This window comes from Camelus bactrianus, chromosome 6 (assembly GCF_048773025.1).
Source record: "Camelus bactrianus isolate YW-2024 breed Bactrian camel chromosome 6, ASM4877302v1, whole genome shotgun sequence".
NCBI classification, from domain to species: Eukaryota; Metazoa; Chordata; class Mammalia; order Artiodactyla; family Camelidae; genus Camelus; species Camelus bactrianus.
This window is the reverse complement of record NC_133544.1, coordinates 84,403,051-84,421,954: the sequence shown is the minus strand read 5'-3', so window position 1 is coordinate 84,421,954 and position 18,904 is coordinate 84,403,051. Positions and strand designations below refer to the sequence as shown.

The 18,904-nt window shown below is 33.6% G+C and overlaps 1 protein-coding gene across 7 annotated transcripts in view; it reads left to right on the top strand.

The window, feature by feature from the left end:
• The window catches only part of ZNF280D (zinc finger protein 280D), a 141,228-nt gene that overhangs the window by 48,668 nt on the left and 73,656 nt on the right, over positions 1-18,904 (top strand). For 5 of the 7 annotated variants that reach the window (XM_045506263.2, XM_074366171.1, XM_074366172.1 and 2 more), the window contains 3 exons: positions 12,430-12,576; positions 15,263-15,328; positions 15,429-15,568. In XM_045506263.2, coding sequence (XP_045362219.2) covers positions 12,430-12,576; positions 15,263-15,328; positions 15,429-15,568 — 353 coding nt within the window. Of the gene's footprint in view, positions 1-11,239; positions 11,392-12,429; positions 12,577-15,262; positions 15,329-15,428; positions 15,569-18,904 lie in introns of those variants that run through there. The other 2 variants (XM_074366173.1, XM_010969463.3) reach the window with 2 other exon arrangements.

Sequence of the window (18,904 nt, the reverse complement as noted above, 5' to 3'; positions counted from 1 at the left end):
ATTTTAGGATTATTTATTCTAATTCTGTGAAAAATGTCCTGGATAATTTGATAGGGATCACATTAAATCTGTGGATTGCTTTGGGTGATATGGCCTTTTAACAATATTAATTCTTCCAATCCAAGAACATGGGATATCTTTCCATTTCTTTAAGTCATCTTTAATTTCCTTTATCAGTGTTTTATAGTTCTCAGCATATAAGTCTTTCACCTCCTTGATCATTAGTTTATTCGTAAGTATTTTATTTTATCTTTTGATGCAATTTTAAAGGGAATTTTTTAAACTTTTTTTTTCTGATATTTTATTGTTAGTGTAAAGAAATGCAACAGATTTCTGTATGTTAATCTTGTATCCTGCTACCTTACTGAATTTGTCAATTCTAGTAGTTATTGTGTGGAGCCTTTAGTAGAGTTTTCTGTATATAGTATTATGTCATCTGCATATAGGGACAATTTTACCTCTTTCTATCCAATTTGGATCCCTTTTATTTCTTTTTCTTGTCTGATTGCTATGGTTAGGACTTCCAATACTATGTTGAATAAAAGTGGTGAGAGTGGGCATTCTTGTTGTATTCCAGATTTTAATGGGAATTCTTTCACCTTTTTACCATTGAGTATTAATGTGGCTGTGGGTTTGTCATAAATAGCTCTTACTATGTCAAGATATGTTCCCTCTATACCCACTTTGGTAAGAGTTTTTAGCATGAATGGATGTTGAATTTTATCAAATGCTTTTTCTGCATCTGTTGAAATGATCATGTGATTTTTGCCCTTTCTTTTGTTGATGTGTATCACCTTGATTGATTTGCATATGTTGAACCATTTTTTGTGATCCTAGGATGAATCCGATTTGATTGTAGTGTATGTATGATCTTATTTATGTATTTTTGGATTTGGTTTGCTAATATTTTTTGAGAATTTTTACATCTATATTTATCAAATATATTGGCCTGCTGAAGTCATGCACACCAGGACACACTATAGTCACATGTAATGATGCACCTGGATCAGCCTGTAGGAGCTATGGACTCAGCCCACATACCAGCCCCGCCTCTGCATGTGCATGCCCCCAAAGCCTGCAGCAGCCGATACAGGACCTGCCCCAGCTGCAATCAGTAATCTGCTCGGATGTCCCATAGGTGCTGAGCTTACAAAGGTACTGGTGGCTTTAATCTGCCAAAGCTGCCTGGGACATGGCTCAGATTTCAGCCCCGCTTCCAAAGTCACGTGGTCCCTGGGAATGGGCTGAAATTTCAGTCCTGTCTTTGCTTGGAGGCAACTGGCCAGTGCTTGCGAACTCCTCGAGCTTGTAGGAGCAGAGCTGCACTGGCTGTGAGCACGCTGAGAAGGAGGCTGCTATGGTGGGTTCCTGCCCTTCCCTTCACTTATATTAAAAATGGGGTGTTTTATTTTGGGTCTGGGCTCCATTGCACACACTCTCAGTTGCAGTCTGTACCACTTGCAGTCCAGCCCCTTTAGGCTGTCTCTGCACAGCCAACCCCAGTCTTCTCCCCGATTCTGTCCTCTGAAGCTCGAGTTGTAGTACCCAGTCCCCCACAGACACCAACAGACACACATCTTGATCTGGGGAGTGCAGTGAGTTGGCATGGACCTTCTGTGCTGGTCTCTTTGTGTTCTGCCTGCTGCACACCAGCTGCTTTGTTCTCCTCCAAGCTTCTGAAGTTCCCTATCTGTCTCAGTTCATCTCCCCAGTGCTAAAGGGGCTGCCCAGAGTGAGGGAACCTTTCCTCCTTCACAGTTCCCTCCCAGGGGTGAAGGTCCCATCTAATTCTTTTTTTTTTTTTTTTGTCTTACCTAGTGATCTTTCTTGTAGTTTTGATTGTATGAGATCTTCTGCCAGAGTTCAGTAGGTATCCTTTGAGAATTGTTCCACATGTAGATGTATTTTTGATTTATTTGTCAGAGGAGGTAAGCTCTTCTAAATTCTGTAATTTTGACACTATCACAAATCTGATCATAACAGTTTCTGCTTAAAGTCCCCTCTTTGGCTTTCCATTGCTCTTACGGATAAGGGCAAAATTCCTTAACATGGTCTCCAAGGTGCTGCAAATCCAGGGAGTTTTTTGACTCCTATCTTACCTCCCATCATATACCTTCTTGCTTCTCTTTTCTAGTCACACTAGTTTCTTTTCAATTTCTCATGTTTGCTGTGCCATAGATGTTTTGCACATGCTATTCCTTCTGCATGGAATACTTTTCTTTCCTCTCTTGTTTGCTTAGTTAACTCCACCTCATCCTTTAAATAATCATTGCTTTTTTAGGGAAGCTACTTTGGATTATGCTAACTAGACCTAATATTTTTACTGTGTGAGTGTAAAAATTCTGTGTCCATAACCTTCATAGCACTTAACATGGACACTTTAATCTGTTTGTGTGACTGTTTGTCCCTGTCTCTAGACTGTAAGCTTCATGAGTGCAAGACCTGTGTCTTAATTTTTGACCATCATTGTATTCCTGTCTGTCATAGTGTCTGGTACATAGTACATGTTTAATAAACATACTTTTTAAATGCTTGATCCTCTGATTTATTGGCTCTCTGGTAACTCAAACTGATCAGTAGTACATCTTCAATTTATATTTTTTGTAAAATCTTCTTTTTAAGCAAATACAAAACTAATTTTTTGCTAGATTTTACCATTCATTTTAGTTTGTTGAGATCTTTTAAGAGCCTCATTTATTAGTTAACATGTTATACTATTTACTCATCTATAGATTTAATCTATACACGATATGGTCTTTATCTGAATTATTGCTATGGATATTGCCATAGGACATTTAAGACATACTAGGGCATTGGAATGCCCTTCTTATCCCTGAACCATAACCCTATCTGTATCTTCAATCACTATCCTGAACCATAACCCTATCTGTATCTTCAATCACTATTATTGTCCTTTGCATCACATGCTAAACTCTAATGAGTGTGATTGAGGGTAGGGCAGGAAAGGGAATAAAGACTCATACTTTTTACTCTATATGCTTTTTGTATCTTTGGTTCATTTTTAATGAGCATTTTTACTTTTAAAAAACACTATGTAATCATCTTTCCTTTAATGATTAATGGATATGTTTCTTCCGTGATGGGGCATTTTCAAATCCCCCAGCTAGATGTGATTGTTTTTTTCAAACTAACCTAAAGATTCTCAGCCTTTTTTGTTCATAGACCCTTATAACAATTTGATGCACCCAGAAAATGTACAAGTGTGCACAAAATTTTGCAAAATTCTTATTTCTGTGGTTCCCCCAGCACCTTATCAAGAACTTATACCATAGCACTTTCAGTTTTTATTACAGGTACCATGCCCTGTTTTGTGTGATGTTTATTTATTTATCATAATCCCCTCACCAGATAGTTTCTCCAGGTAGAGGCTTTTTTCATATCCTGTGCAGCAATGAGGATTATGCCTTTGCATTAGATAGAAAATGATTAAGTGTATCATTTTAGAGTCTTGACTGTTTGTATTACAAAGTATTTTTATTGTCTTTAGAATATCTGATTGAGCTCACTAACTTAGAAATTGTTTTGGCTTTTGTAGTGAAGGTAAAAAAATCCCTGTTCCTTTATCCTCTTAGGTAAAGTACCTGAGCCATGCAAATTAAACTGATTAACAGGAGAAAAGGTGTACAGATTTTTATTTGATGTCATTATTTTAAGTTTTACATTAATGGAGGTCTTCATTTAAAAAAATGAAGAATCAAAGAGGTGGTTAGACATGGGAGTTTATGTACCATTTTTTAAAAGTGTGGTAAATTTGTGGAGAAGTGACAGGTCAAAAGAAAAGGGGCTTGGGCTTCTAGAAGTGATAAATTGAGGGAAGGTAAATATATGGGGGAAACTAATGGAAGATAATGGCTCTTTTAGTAAGGTTTGTGCAAATCCTTCTTGATCTTGATGCCAGCTTTCTGTCTCCAGTGATAATGGTGGTTTTTCCTCCTCCTGGAAGAAAAAGGAGAGGGGAAGGGGAAGCCCTTCACAATGGGGAAATGTGTGCCCTGCTTTTAGACAGATTGGGGGAGAGGAAAGAGATCTTTTTGGGTTTTCTGCTTAATTGCCTTCAACTCAAAGTATGCCAAAGTGACATATTTTGGTCCCCTGTAAGATTTAAGGAATCCGTCTGGATTTCTCCTAATTTCAGAGAACTGAAGAGGTAGTTCTTTGACTACCCACATTCAGAGAATGAAGTTTTTTTCTATAATCTCGAAGGTGGACAGGAGAAGCTGGCCTAATTGCTCTTTGAGCTATATTCTCAGAAATTGCTAGGGTAGCCTTCTTCAGAAGCTGAATTTTCCCTGTCCTTGTTCTGATTGCATTTGTAGACTGCTTCATTCAAGGCTGAATTCTAACCCCTGCTCTTCTCTGTTGGCCTGTTCACCGTTAAGATTCCTGAATGTATAATCTTTTTTCAAAGTGACATTTGAAATTTTTGGTTTATTAAAAAAAAAGCTATGTTTATATTTTTCTTTTTTTAAGTCCTTTTCTCCTTTTCTTGGACTGGGTGACCGTTTTCAGAAGGCAGTATTCTGCTGCAAAAAAATTAGACTCTTTTAGAAATTGAATGAGAGTTAATGAAATATCTTCTAGAGTTTCTGTAATCTTCCAGTATTTTGTCTGCATTGCTTTAGCAGTTAGTGATCAGATGTTTTCAATTGTACATTTTGTGTGGTTGAAATATGCCCTTTTCAAGAATAAGTCTGTGGTTTTTCGCAGTAACAAATGGATTGATTCTAAAGAAGATAGATACTTAGTTTTCTAACAATAAAACAAAAGACACAAAAGGAGGAAATACTGAGTCGAAATTTCGTCTACTTACTGTCTAAAATTTCATATTTAAATACCTGAATTTTATGAAATCAAATTTTTGTGTGTCTCTCTTTCAGTCATATATGGGTTTATTGCTTATGATTAAGGTTTCTGCTTGTGTGATTTGTCTTAAAATGCCAAAGCAGACACAATAGTTCTCTGCTTTTATAATCCTGTTACAGTTAATTTCCATGATGGAATCAATAGGTGATGGCTACTAAGGTGATAAAAAACTGGAGTTTTAAACATGACTCTTCTTCCTCAAAAGAATGTGTATGTTTCTAAGATAATGAGCATTAAATTAATAGTATTTTTTTTAGTATCTGTTTGTGATAGTTGGAAATTCTTACAAGATCATAAAACCAGAATTGGAAATATTAGATTGTTACTCATAGTTAAGCATCCACTTTGAATCCTTAAAGCTCCATTCACTTGGGATTAGAATTCTAAAATTGTAGACCTCTATTTCAGTATGCTATTTACTGACGGAGACTAAAGATTTATTTATAAAATGAAATAGAATGTAAACCAAAGCTTTAAAGTGAGTGGAATGATTTGAATGTCTATTTCTTGGGAAATTTGTGAGAAGAGAAAAGTGACAGATCAAACTTTTTTGAACGATGTTCCAATGACCCTGTGTCATCGAATCATTCCATTGAAAAACTCTTCTAAGTACATAAGCAAAATAGTTAAAAATATGTTTCTTACAGCTAGCATGTTAGACTACATTTATGTTAGTTGAACTTTAATTTTACATGCTGTACTTATTTTGAATATACATTTTCACTATTTGAAATGATTATATTTTTCCTTTGCAGTTTCCCTTTTATGTTAAGTTAATCATAGCCAGTTTTGGTGTTGCCAACTTCTTGGTTAGTAACACAACTCCCAATTAAAACATTATTTTTATGATGAGAAAAAAACAAAGATTAACTTTATTATGTGATTTCTTGGATTATTTTCTTTGAATAACTCTCACTTTTGGAGTCTGGTTAGGTGGAGAACTTAACCATTTATCATATTCCTCCCATTTGCCTTTGCATTCTACTTACCACATAAATGAAGAACTGAATTAAACCTTAGAAATCATTCAATTGAACTAAGAGCTGAGACCCAGAATTGTAAGATGACTTGACTGAAAGTTGTAGCAGTGCTAGGGCTATGATTTGGTTCTTCTGGCTTCTAGCCTCTTCTTATGTGTAGACTCTACAGTTGTGGTTTGTGGAATTGCTTAGTTTTTCCCTTAGTAGAGAGTAAGTAGGAGTAAATGCATGACCTTTATTATTTATCACAGTGACATTGCATTAGGTGATATCTATCAATAAATAAAAGTAAAATTTTCAAATAACATTTTAGACCCACATTTTCATTGGCTTAAAAAAATTTTGTAGAACAAAATCCTTAAGATATAGTTTAATTTTAGATATATAAAAGCTGAAACAAAAATTGTAAAGTAGTAATTATAATTATTTACGTGAGCAGTCTCCAAAAGTCAATGAATTATAATCTAAAAAGTCTTTGTAACTCAGTTACTTGGAATTCATTATTTTCTCCATAGAAACAAGTATATTAAACATGGGCATGAAATTTCTACCTAAGTCAGTAGCTGAGTATAGAGTATTCTTTTCTGGCTATTTTGGAGCGAACTCTGAGCTGCAGAAGCAGGAAATCTTTTGGAGTTTTGAGATCCCCACTACATATCTTTGCTGGATATTTCACTTCAATAGCAGCTGATTTTATCCTCCAGAATTCCTTGCCTTACCACCAAAATTCTGAAGTGGTGACTTGAGAGCTTTTTATCATGACAGTTTTGGCATGCTCCAGTGGTTGAGATGCCAAAGAAATCCATGAAAGTGTGTTTGTTTATTAACCAAAATGAAATTTGGCAATGACTTCTTAGACCAGCATTGTCCAACAGAAATGTTCTTTAGCTGCACTGTCCAATGCAGTAGGCACCAGCCACATGTGGTTCTGAACATTTGCAATGTGGTTAGTGAAACTGAGGAACTGAATTTAAAATTTTATTTGATTTTAATTAAACTTAAATAGTCACATGTGGCTGGTGGCTACTGTGTAACACAGTGCAGCTTTTGGCTGTAATTATAGTTCTAATTGCCAGCTTTTCCATTTGTTTGCTGGTGTATCAATTGAGGTTCCTAAGTAACTACTATGGTCCTCAGCTTTTTGAAGTAGGTTATCTTAAAATCATCTCTATAGTCATAGGCGGTGGATATGCTGTTCATGCAGACAGGTCATTTATTAATTGAATATGTGTAAACTGAATACTAATTTTAGAGTTTTGATAAATGATATCTACATGGTCACTTAACAAAAATATTATATGTGAGTCTCATAGGCTGTGTTATTGAGGTTCTTAAACAGTATTCTGTATCATGGTACTAGTAGGTCCTTAATGCTGAGCAAGAATTGTCATGTATTTATCACTTGACAGAACATACCACTGATGTTAGTTTAAGGATAGGCTACAACTATTCAAATAATTGAGTTAAAGAGGTTTAAACAATCAGACCTCAGAAGTTGCTGAATTTAGTTAAATACAGTATTCAGTAGAGTCTCTTTTAATAGTAGTTTAAACATTTATAGCAATAACTTTTGAAGTTAAAATAATAATTTTTTCCTGTGGACTAATTCAGTCCAAATAATTTGAAAATTAAAAAGCCAGAAAACTTGCTTTTTCAGCCTGATAATAAACAGGAATGTGAAGGTTGAATTAGCTGTGTATCTCAATATTTTAGGTTTTTGTCATCTAATTTTTTTATTTTTTATTTTTTTTGCTTTATAACAAACAGTTCTTTAAAAATTTGTATATTAAAAAATTACACTATTGTATGTGTGTATAAATCCAGAAACATCGTTGTTTTAAATAAGGAAATTCAAGTTTTTTATGATGTTAATTCTAGCAGCATTTGTTTTGGATTATAGTCATACTAGATTGTAAATTTTTGAAGACAAGTACTATGACTTAATTTTTTCCCTAGAACTTAGCACGCTACCTTACATATGGAAAGCAATGAGTATGATTAATTTGAGTAGTTATTTTTGAATGAATTAATCTATGATGAAATACTGTTTTTTTCTTTTTAAGTTCTACATTTTTAAGTTTTTTCTCTTAAGTTTCTTTTAAGTTCAACTATTTTTTTAACGTTCATTGAATAAAAAAACCTAGAAAAATATAAACTAAAATTTATTTAAAATTATATTTTCTTAAAGAAATAATTATGTCTGAAATGTGAAGAATAGTTATAGATTAATGTCACTTAGCATTAGAAAATTCGTATTTACTAAAATAGTACGTTGTGAGGTGATTATTGATTTTTACAAAAGGATGCTTTTAAAAAATGATTTGTAACTTTGTAATTCAGACTTCTTTAGGTAGTAAGAACTTAATCAAATCACCATTTTACTTAGTGAATTAGAGTTTATCCAGGAATGAACCAATTTTGTAGAGTAAGTCATATGTTATCTGCCAAACATATCAAACTTAAAAATTGAGCTTTTTGTAGGAAAAAAGATTAAGTATGTGTACATTTAATTTAATGAAATCCACTATAATACCAGGTATCTTTATTTTATAGTAAGGAAAACTGAGATATAACTTGCTGCCTCGTCTGGAGATACATGGTGAGTTTGGAGGTCAAAATTAGATCTAAGAATCTCTGAATCCCAAGTTTCATGTTTCAATATTTGGCTTTACTTAAAGTGACTTATAAAATTGACTGATATCATGTGTCAGTACTTAGATAACAAAGTACAGAAAGCCAACTCTTCAACTTGGTGGGGACAACACTTTTCAGCCAAAATCTAAGTGTTGCTGCCACGATTGATAGTACTATATGTGGTTTTTGTCCTCATAACTTTGCTTTAGGAGAAAGGATGAGACAGGCACGTTTCCTTAAAGACAAAAACACTTAAAATTGTTAAAGTAACAACTGCTCCCATAAAAAGAAATAATGTAAATTAGAAAATGAGTAAAGTAGAAATGAAAATTTTCTCCCTGTGCCCATGGATAGCTACTGTTACCAGTTTGGTATGTATAATCACATGTTTCTTTTATGCATAGACAAAAACTATTTCTAAGAAAAATTGTAAAGCTATTATGTATCTTTAAACATTTTTTCTCAACGGTGTGTCCTAGATGTATTAACAGTGGCAGTGCCCTGTAAAAAGAGTGAGAAAGACCTTTGTCTTCTGTGTGAGTTTGCTAGGGCTGCCATGACAAAGTATCATAGACTAGATGGCTTAAACAACAGATACTTATTTTCTCACAATTCTGAAGGCTAGGAATCTAAGATCAAGGTGTTGAAAGGGTTAGTTCCTTTCAAGGGCCATGAAGGAAGGATTTGTTGATGGCCTCTGTCCTTGGCTTATAGACTCATCTGCTTCCTGTGTCTTCAGATGGTCTTACCCCCATACCTGTATCTGTGTCCTGATCTCTTTTTTTAAGGACACCAGTTATAGTAGATTAGCTGCCCACCCTTGTAATCTCATTTTAGCTTAATTACCCCTTTAAATACTCTGCCTCCAAATATAGTCACATTATATGAGGTATTGACGGTGAGGGCTTCAATATATGAATTTTGGAGACACACAGTTCAACTCTTAACATGTACCAACTGGAAATAAATGATACCCTTATTATTAGTGTACAGTGAATTTCCCTTATCTTTTAAAATTAGGCATGGCCTGATTTTGCCTGGTTTCCTAGTCCATAGATTATTGTATACTATATCCCTACTGCTTATCTAACGCAAAGAGAGAAATACACTCTTAAGGAGCTCAGTTTGGCCTTGAACATATAATATTATTTTCAATCATTTGACTTGAAGCACTCCTTATAATTAGTGAAACAGTATAGTTTAGAAAAGATGGGGCTGCTTAATAGTGTCCATGACATTTGGGAAAATGAGAAGGCCTTCGTTGTTTTTTTTTTTTTTTTTTTTGGTTGGTGGAATACTAAATGTTTAAATAATGTTAGGCCAGGAAATGATTTGTAACATACATTGATAGAAGGGAAAATTTTTTTTAATTTATAAAAGAATGGCGCCTGCTTTAAGATGTTTCCTTTGTATGCCATCCCCAAAGCACTGTTTCAATTAGTACTGTCTTATAAGACCACAGTAGAACTTTGTCTTAATTTTGAGTCAGTAGTAGAAGTGGTATTACTTTAGTATAATAAAAAATGACCTTTAGAAATGACTACAATTAAATGATAAATTAAAGATATTATTGTCTAAACCAGACCCTGGAGGTTTTTTTTCTTTCTTCCCTTGTATCATTCATATATATATATATATATATTTTTTTTCTTTTTTGTGTATCTGGTTAAGCACCACTTGTATCCATCTCCATTGCTCTTACTTTTGTTTATACCTTCAGTACTATTTCTATTTTTCCCCTTATCCCCTCTTCTTCCTCTTTCTTTTTCTCCTCCATCTCAGCTAAAAGCAATATATACACATAGCTTAAAAATTCATACAACCTAAAAAGGCTTTAAATGGTTTCCACAGTTTCTTGATGAGTGCTTATGTGCATATGTATGTATGCTTCCTCCTGCATAATCAGTTTTAACCATTTTGTAGTAATGTTCTCTCATGAGGATTTTTGCTTTCTTACAGCTACCCCTTCTTTACCTCCAAGTATTTCCAATATAATTACCTAATTTTTGGTTAAATCTGTATTAGGTATTTTCATTATGATGACCATAGTAAATACTGTTCACTGATGAGCATGGTAATATGCTATTAATACGCTGTTCTACATAGAATAGCATATGAGAGGATAGGTTTCCTTTTACTTTTTTTCTTTCTTTCTTTTGTTTTTTCCAGCAATTAATACTTTTCATGTTTTTTTATTAAAATCTATAGCCAGGTCTTCTCACACTTTCAGGAGCCTCTCAGTTCAGTTTCCTACACAGTAAGTAGTCTAAAAGTTAATATTCTAATCATCTTTGGTCTCCTAGAGGTATTCCTCCTAAAGGTGCTGTTCTCTTGACTAGTCTGGACTGGTTGTTCTCTAGGCCTACTGAACTTTTGTTGTATTGTGTTGAATGCCATGTTTTGTACATCCTGTGTCTTCTTCTTTCTTAATTGAATCTCAGGTTTTGTGGATTCCCTAGTAGCGTCCTGAGAAAGGGTACTTGGGAAGTAAATCTTGTGTCATGTTGCTGGTCCTTACTCTCACACTTGATGGAAAGTTTGCCTGGGTGTATAGAATTCTAAATTGAGGAATTGCTAAGAATTTGAAAGTATTATTTTACTGTCTTCTAGCTTCTGTTCTAATTACTCTTGATCTTATATGACCTGTTTCCTGTCTCCTGCACCTCACCCGCCACCTCTGCAGATCTGAGGATGTTTTCTTTATCTTTTTTGTTCTGAAATTTGGTAATGATATGTCTTGGTGTAACTTTTCTCTTGATTGTTGTGTTAAGTACTAATGGGGCCTTTCAACCCAGAGATTTTCGTCTTCTGATCTAGAAAATTTTCGTGCATTATTTTTTTGCTAACCTACCCTCCTGCTTTTTCTCAATCATCTTTTTTCAAATTTTATTAGGTAAGTGTTATACCTTTGAAATTGATTTTCTAACAACCTAGTGTCATCTTCTCTATTTAGTTTATGTATACATATGTGTGTTTGTGTGTGTGAGTGTGTGCGTGTATATATATATTTATTCTTTATTTATTAAATTCTGATTTTTTTGTAACTGAAATAAAAAATTTTGGCTATCATATTTTAATTCTATTTTTTGTTTTCTGAGCATTACTTTTTGTAACATTGCTTTTTGTCTCATATCTCTAAAATGCTAATTATATTTTTTCCTCTAGTATTTGCCTTGCTTTTTTGCAATCTCTCTTTTCCTTAGGATTCTTTGTTTTGTTGATTTTGGTCTGAAGGACAGGAGGTTTTTCTAAAATTTTTGATGTTTATTAGTTGTCTATTTGTATTGAAGACTGAGGCACTAAAATGCTTCCGAGGAGCTCTGTGCTTGGTCAGAACTTCTAGGATGATGATATTTACTGTATGTTCTTTGGCCTGTTCCTCAGGCGAGAAATGTCTTAATTTTCCCTGAATGGAAAAAGCCTCACTTTGTTCTTCTATCTTAGTCTAGCACCTCATCCCTGCTTTGCTCTGTATTGGCATTCCTGAGTTTGGTTCAGTTTTTCTAGTATATCTCCTATGTGTTACCTCTTATTCTTAGTTTATCTCCCTTTTATTAATACATTTTTTTCAGATAATGACTAGATGTAGGTTTTTTTGTAGAAGTAATCATATTTCAGGCATGTGACTTAAACTCACTTTGATCCCAAATTTTCTGTCCACTGGGGAAAAAAAAAAGTACTGTCAAGCATTATATATCTGTCTGTCTGTCTGTCTCTCTTTCATCTCTTTATCTGAATTTTAGTAGGTTATATCTTAGAGAATGAGCTCTGGGTTTCTCTCTGTTGCTACCATGTACCAATTATGAATATCAATTCAGAAACTGCTATTAGGATTATTAAAGTATATCTTAAATGTCATACTATGTATTACAAAAATTTATTTATTTTTCTTTTTGAAAATAAGGTTTGCTTCTTTCCTTTTGAAAATTAGATAATTCAAAAATGGCAGAACTCTTTATGGAATGCGAAGAGGAAGAGTTGGAACCATGGCAGAAGAAAGTGAAAGAGGTTGATGATGATGATGACGATGAACCAATCTTTGTTGGAGAGATAACAAGTTCAAAACCAGCAATTTCAAGTAAGCATTTACTTTTAGTGAAGCCCAGTGTTGTAAGATACTGTTTCCAATGGACAAACATGTGAGCTGTCTTACAGGTATTTAAGTCCCTGTTTATCTGTAAAGAGTTGGGAATGAAAGATTGAGTGGGGGTCAGTACAAAATTCAGAATCAGGGTTTTGACTGCGAACTTGAGGAAGGAGGTAAGAGATTAAAATATCAGATGTAAGAAAAAGAAATGGACTAAGATTAGCTGGTGACATTGGAGGTCTTTTCGTATTAAGGATCATAAGTTTTAGTGGAGCCAAGTAACCTATTTATCTGCTTGTTCTTTTTTTTTTTTTCTTCCACTTAAACTCAGAAACAGAAGAGTTTAGAATACTTTGCTTAAAATGTCAGAATTCACTAAATAAGTCTGGGTTAGTCTTAGACAGGGGTTCTCACATCCAAGCAACCGCCTTATTGCAGTGTCATCTCTACATACCTACAAGATGTATAAGCAGTGAAAGATTGCACAGTCTCTGGCCTTTGTGCTAACGGGGACTGCAGCTTCTGGCCACCTCCATCTTCCAGCAACTCTCATTCATATTCATGAAGGAGAAGGACACTGTCTGCAGCCACTGTATTTGGATGGTGTAGCAGTTAGTTAACACTTAAATCCTTCTGGTTTTCTAGCAGAATACCTCAGTACCTTTGTGAATGATTAAATTTCAGTTAGAGTAATTGCATTTGACATTGTTATAATGTTAAAGACCAATGACACTTGGTAAAATGCCCGTTCAAAAATGTATAGAAGTGAAGAGAAATAATGTACACATTTCAGGGGAGAAAGAGAAAATAGATCTCTTTCCACTGCATTTATGTTGTTTTGATTGCCTGTTTAAGTCAGAAGAATTTACTGAAGAATGTAACCAGCATACTAGTGTTTTCTTACCAAGGCATTGAGTGCTTAAAAGTGTAAGAGACTACTTTTAAATTTTCTGAAAGCCTGGTTCTTTCTTCTGTTGCCTCTTTTAGAATGGCACTTCTATTTAGTTTTATCAGAGGGATAATAATTTAACCAATTCTCAATACCATTTTCCACGGTAGATTGATAATTTCTCATAGTGGTTCTAAGTGGAGTGGCACTTCAATTATAAATTGAATGAGGCATGATGGCATGCTTGTTGATGATCATGGAACATAACTATATATTCTCTTCATTACTATTTCTAGTCATTGTGATTATTTTATACTGGAGTAACACCATACTGTGAAGTTGTTACTCAAGTTCTCTTATTGAAAACATCAAAATTAAGATTCAGATTGCATTTATACTTATTGTAGATGACTATTAACAGTATTCAACTAGAACAGTGTATTTTTTTTCAATTTTTTTATTGAGTTATAGTCAGTTTACAATGTTATGTCAATTTCCAGTGTAGAGCACAATTTTTCAGTTATATATGAAGCTAGAACAATGTATATTAGTTTTAAAATAATTCTGTCAAAAGGAGATTTACCCTAGTAGAATTAATTTTCTATACTGTTAAAATGCAGAATTTAAATTTATTGTTATTTGTGTATAAGCCATAAAATATTTTAACATATGGAGTATGAGTTAAATGTTTATATATAATTGCTAGAAAGGAAGGTAAAAATTTTTGTTTTGTAGAACACAACCACCAAACAATACTTTAGCATTACTTCCTTGATGGTTTGAGTAAATACTTAATCTTGAATTTTGAAATGAAAATGGTGTTGAATTATTTGAGCAGATTTTTCTTCTTTAAGATATCTGTAATTAGGTATAGTGCCCTGTATTGCTATTATCAGAAACCAATCCTACTTTTGTGTGGCCCTTTACTTTATAGAATTATTTTATGGGAGCTGGTTCTTTTCTACTATGAGGGAAAAGAAGGAAATTTATATGATATCTCATGTTTGTGCTTTTACCTTTTTCTAACCAACAATTTTAGCCAAGTCCTCACTTTTCTGAATTTTACTTTGATACTTAACAGCCTGTAAATTACCGAGTTCACATGCGTGCATTCAGTTAGGAACCTTAAACTGACCCTGAAAGTCATTGTAGGTTCTGATTGACTTTTGGTGTAGTGGTAGACTTGAAACCCCTTAAGTTATTAGGTAGTCTGGTAAACTGTAGGTTCATTTTAGTCTACAGTCTCTGATAGTTTCCCTTTCAGGACTCAAGTAATGGTGCAGATAATCCAATGAGTTCCCTCATAATGATGCTTCAGGGCTTTTGGGGGTGTGACTAGGATATGGAAGTTGGACAAGGCTTTGGTTTTGAGTAATAGGAACCTGAGTATATATATAGTCCTTTCATCCTTCAAAGATATATACTTTAATTATAGTTGTATATGAGTATGTATATGGAAAATTTTTGCTGATTATGTGGACTGTTTCTTTGCTATGCAGAAGATTTGTCTTAGTACTTACATTGATCAATCTTTTACTTAGGGCTTTAGATTTTGATTACAGTTAGGAAGATTGATTGTTCTTATTCTATGAAACAGTTAAGATGGATAATCATATTTCTTTAGTACATAAAGATTTATATGTTTAAAATTAACTGTATTCTTAAATCAGCGTTAACTTGTATACACCATCCAGAAATCTGTTTAATTGTTTTCAGTTTATGATTTCTTTATCTTAATATGTATTTCATTCAAACAATGAATTTTAAAATAAATGTAATTTTTTATAGATATTTTGAATAGAGTAAACCCCAGCTCATATTCAAGGGGAATCAAGAATGGTGCACTCAGCCGAGGTACAGTATTATTTTACTGTTTTAGTTTTAATGTGAAGTATTTTGACACCATTGATTATATAGAAAAATATTCAATGTATTGTGTAATTTTAAAATACAGGTATTACTGCTGCATTCAAGCCTACAAGTCAACACTACACGAACCCAACATCAAATCCAGTGGCTGCCTCGCCAGTAAACTTTCATCCTGAATCTAGATCTTCAGATAGTTCTGTTATTGTTCAGCCTTTGTCTAAACCTGTAAGTGTTTCTGAAACTACACAGTCAGCTTAGGGATACATTGGATATTATTTATCAATATCAACAATGCCCAGTGAAATTCTGGACTACTATGAATAGTCACCCAATAGAATCAATCAGTATCAGAAAATGTCACCATCTTTATGATAGCTCACCCAGTACCCACATAATAATTGCAAGAACAAACTACCCAGCCTGTTCCTAAGTCAGGTAATATGCTCAAATTAAATAGGTACAATATGGAAAACTGTGCTATCAAAACACGAATAAAAATATAACCAATATAATCAGTAATGAATAAGGGCAAACTATTTCAGATTGTAAACTGGGCCAAGTTCTTAATTGGGAAAGTTATTGAGAGGCTACCATAGCTTTTTATTCTGAAAACATACCTTCATAGTTTAGTTAATTCAAAAACTCTTAACAAAAAGTAATAGTTAATATTTATTGAGCTGTCAATATGTATAAGGCTTTGTGCTAAATACTATACATAAATTAATCTCAATTTTTAAATGAAGTAGGCACTATTATTTATCTATGTTTTATAGTTGAGGAAACTGAGGCTCACATGGGTTAAATCATTCTCTGAAAGTCACATAGCTGGAAATGGATGCATCTGGGATTTTGATCCAGACCAGCCCATAGTTTATATGTGTTTGTATTCATACATGGATGTGTGTTGTGTGTAAATGTATACTTTTTTTAAAAATGGGAGCATTGCCTTAGTGCAACAACACTTGTTCAAAGTGTAGTCTCCAGTTCCCCTGAGGTTTCCCTGAGACTCCTTCATGGGGTTGGGATCAACCCATGATCCCATTGTTATAACAACACAAAGACACTATTTACGTTTTTCACTGTGTTGACATTTGCAACGATGATACAAAAGCAGTGGTTGGTAAATTGCTGGTGCCTTAGTATGAATAAAGACAGTGGTAGCAAGCTGTACTAGTAATTTTGATAGTTGTCACCACCATGCACTCACAATAAAAATTATTCCAGTCATTCTCAATTCCCTTGATGAAGTATTAAAATGTCATTAGTTTTGTTAACTCTCTACCCTTGAGTATGTGTCTTTCAAGAGATTTTGTGTGATGAAATGGGTAGTGTACATAAAGCACTTCTGTGCCTGAGCTATAATGATTATCTTGAGGAAAAGTGATTGAATCATGAGCTAAACTACCCACTTTTTAAAAGTGGACCATTTTTACTTGACAGAATGACTAACAAGCTATGGTGTTTGTTTATTTCTGGGTATCGATATTATTATTAATTTAGTAGTTTAAAACCACACAGTTATTATCTCAGTTTTTGTGAGTTGGAATCAGATCATAGCTTAGCTAAATCCTCTGCTTCAGGCTCTCTGGAGACTACATTGAAGGTATGCGCTCTGAACTTGCAGCCTCATCTGAAGCTCAGCTGAGGAAGTATCTGCTTCCAAGTTCTCATGGTTATTGGCAGCATTCAGATCCTTAAGGGCTGTCAGATTGAGAGTCTCAGTATATTACTGGCTTTTGACTGGTTCCTTGCCAGGTGGGTCTTCCCAACATGGATGGTTTCTTGCTTCCTGAAAGCCTATAAGGGAGAAAGAATCCTTAGCAATCCTGCTAAGGCATTACAACCTTATGTAGTGTAATCACATAAAAAAAATCAGGAAGTCCTGTCACTTTTGCTCTATTTTGTTGGTTAGAAGCAAGTCACATGTCTTGCCCACACTCTAAGGGAGGGAATCATACAGGACATGAATCCCAGGGAGTGGGGATCATGGAGGCTACTTTAGAATCTGTCTGCCACACACACTGAGTTCTTCAGTCTTGGTTATGTGGCAGACATTTCCTCAAAATTCAACAAAGTGTACCTGTCACTTAAAGAAAAACAACTGATAGTATTTCTTGCCAATGATGAAATTTGAGCTATAAAGCAAAAATTAGAATTTTGAACAACTTGTATCTGCCATCATGATCTTGACAGCTTCCCAATACATAAAGACTTTTCTGATTGTGATGGTATTAATAAATATGATTTTTTGTTACTGTATAATGAACTCTGTCAACATTTGGAAGATCTGAATAATTTAAAGAAACCAGTATTTTATAAATAACCAATGTATGATGTTATAAAATGCTTGGATAAAAGATTCATTCATAGTGGAAGACAGACCATTAGATTTTAATGTAACAAAGTTCAGAAAGTTCACAGTAAGAACTCAGATTCCACATTGCACCAGACCTTTAAGAAAATATTATTGAGTTTTGGTGTAGTATCAAACAAATATATCCACATTTATCCTAAATTGCTATTATAATACTCTCTTTTTCAACTGTTAATCTTTCTGAAGGCAGATTGTCTTTATATTCTTTATCCAAAACAGCATTCTAAAAGAATGAAAGCAGAAACAGATAGGAGAGTACAGCAATTTTTGATAAATCTAGACATTAAAGAGATTTGCAGAAATGTATAACAGTGCCACTATTTTCACTAATTTTTTGTGTTGGCTAGTCATTTTTTATAAAAATGTTATGGTAATTTGTAATGGGCTTATTATTGTTATTTTAAATGAAAATAAACAAATATTTTGAAAATTCTGTTTTAATCTGTAATATGGAAAATATCGATAGATATAACCTACTTAAATAAAAACTCTTTTGGGTTCTCAGTAATTTTTAAATGTTTAAGGGGTCCTGAATCCAAGGAGTTAAAAAAAAGTTACCCAAAATGTAAAGATTCTTTGCTACTAGTTGGAATTGAATTAACTCAATGGTTTTTTTCATGCTAATAACTTAAGCTGTTTGGCATTGGAATTACAGAAATACTAAATTTTCCTTCAAATGTTTGTTCTTTTATAGTAAGTGAAACAACTACCAAATCACTTATAAATTTTCTTGCAAATATTCAAGTTCAAAACCAGAATTGAATCTAAATAATCTAAATATTTTTAGTATGAATAATCCATTTTTCATTATTTCATATCATGTACTATAAGGTAATTTACATATATGTTAGCACTAAAAATTGATATTTTGAGGAGATACCTTTCATAGAAAAGGAAAATCTATGGTTCAGTAAACTCAACTCCCACCTACACTTTGAAGATGTATGTATCATAAAAAATAGAAGTGTCTTTGGGCAAACAGCTTCCCTTTACCACCCCCCAGATCTTTTCAGTGGCTTTAGTACTCTGAAATAATCATTTATATTGATATGAGCCCTAGACTAGTAGTTTAAGAAACTTATATTGAAGCAAGAGACTTGAATGTTGATTCTTCCTTGTTCTTAACTTAAGCATTATCAAAACCTCTCTGACCCTCCTTTTCTTCATTTCTAAAATGAGAGAGAATT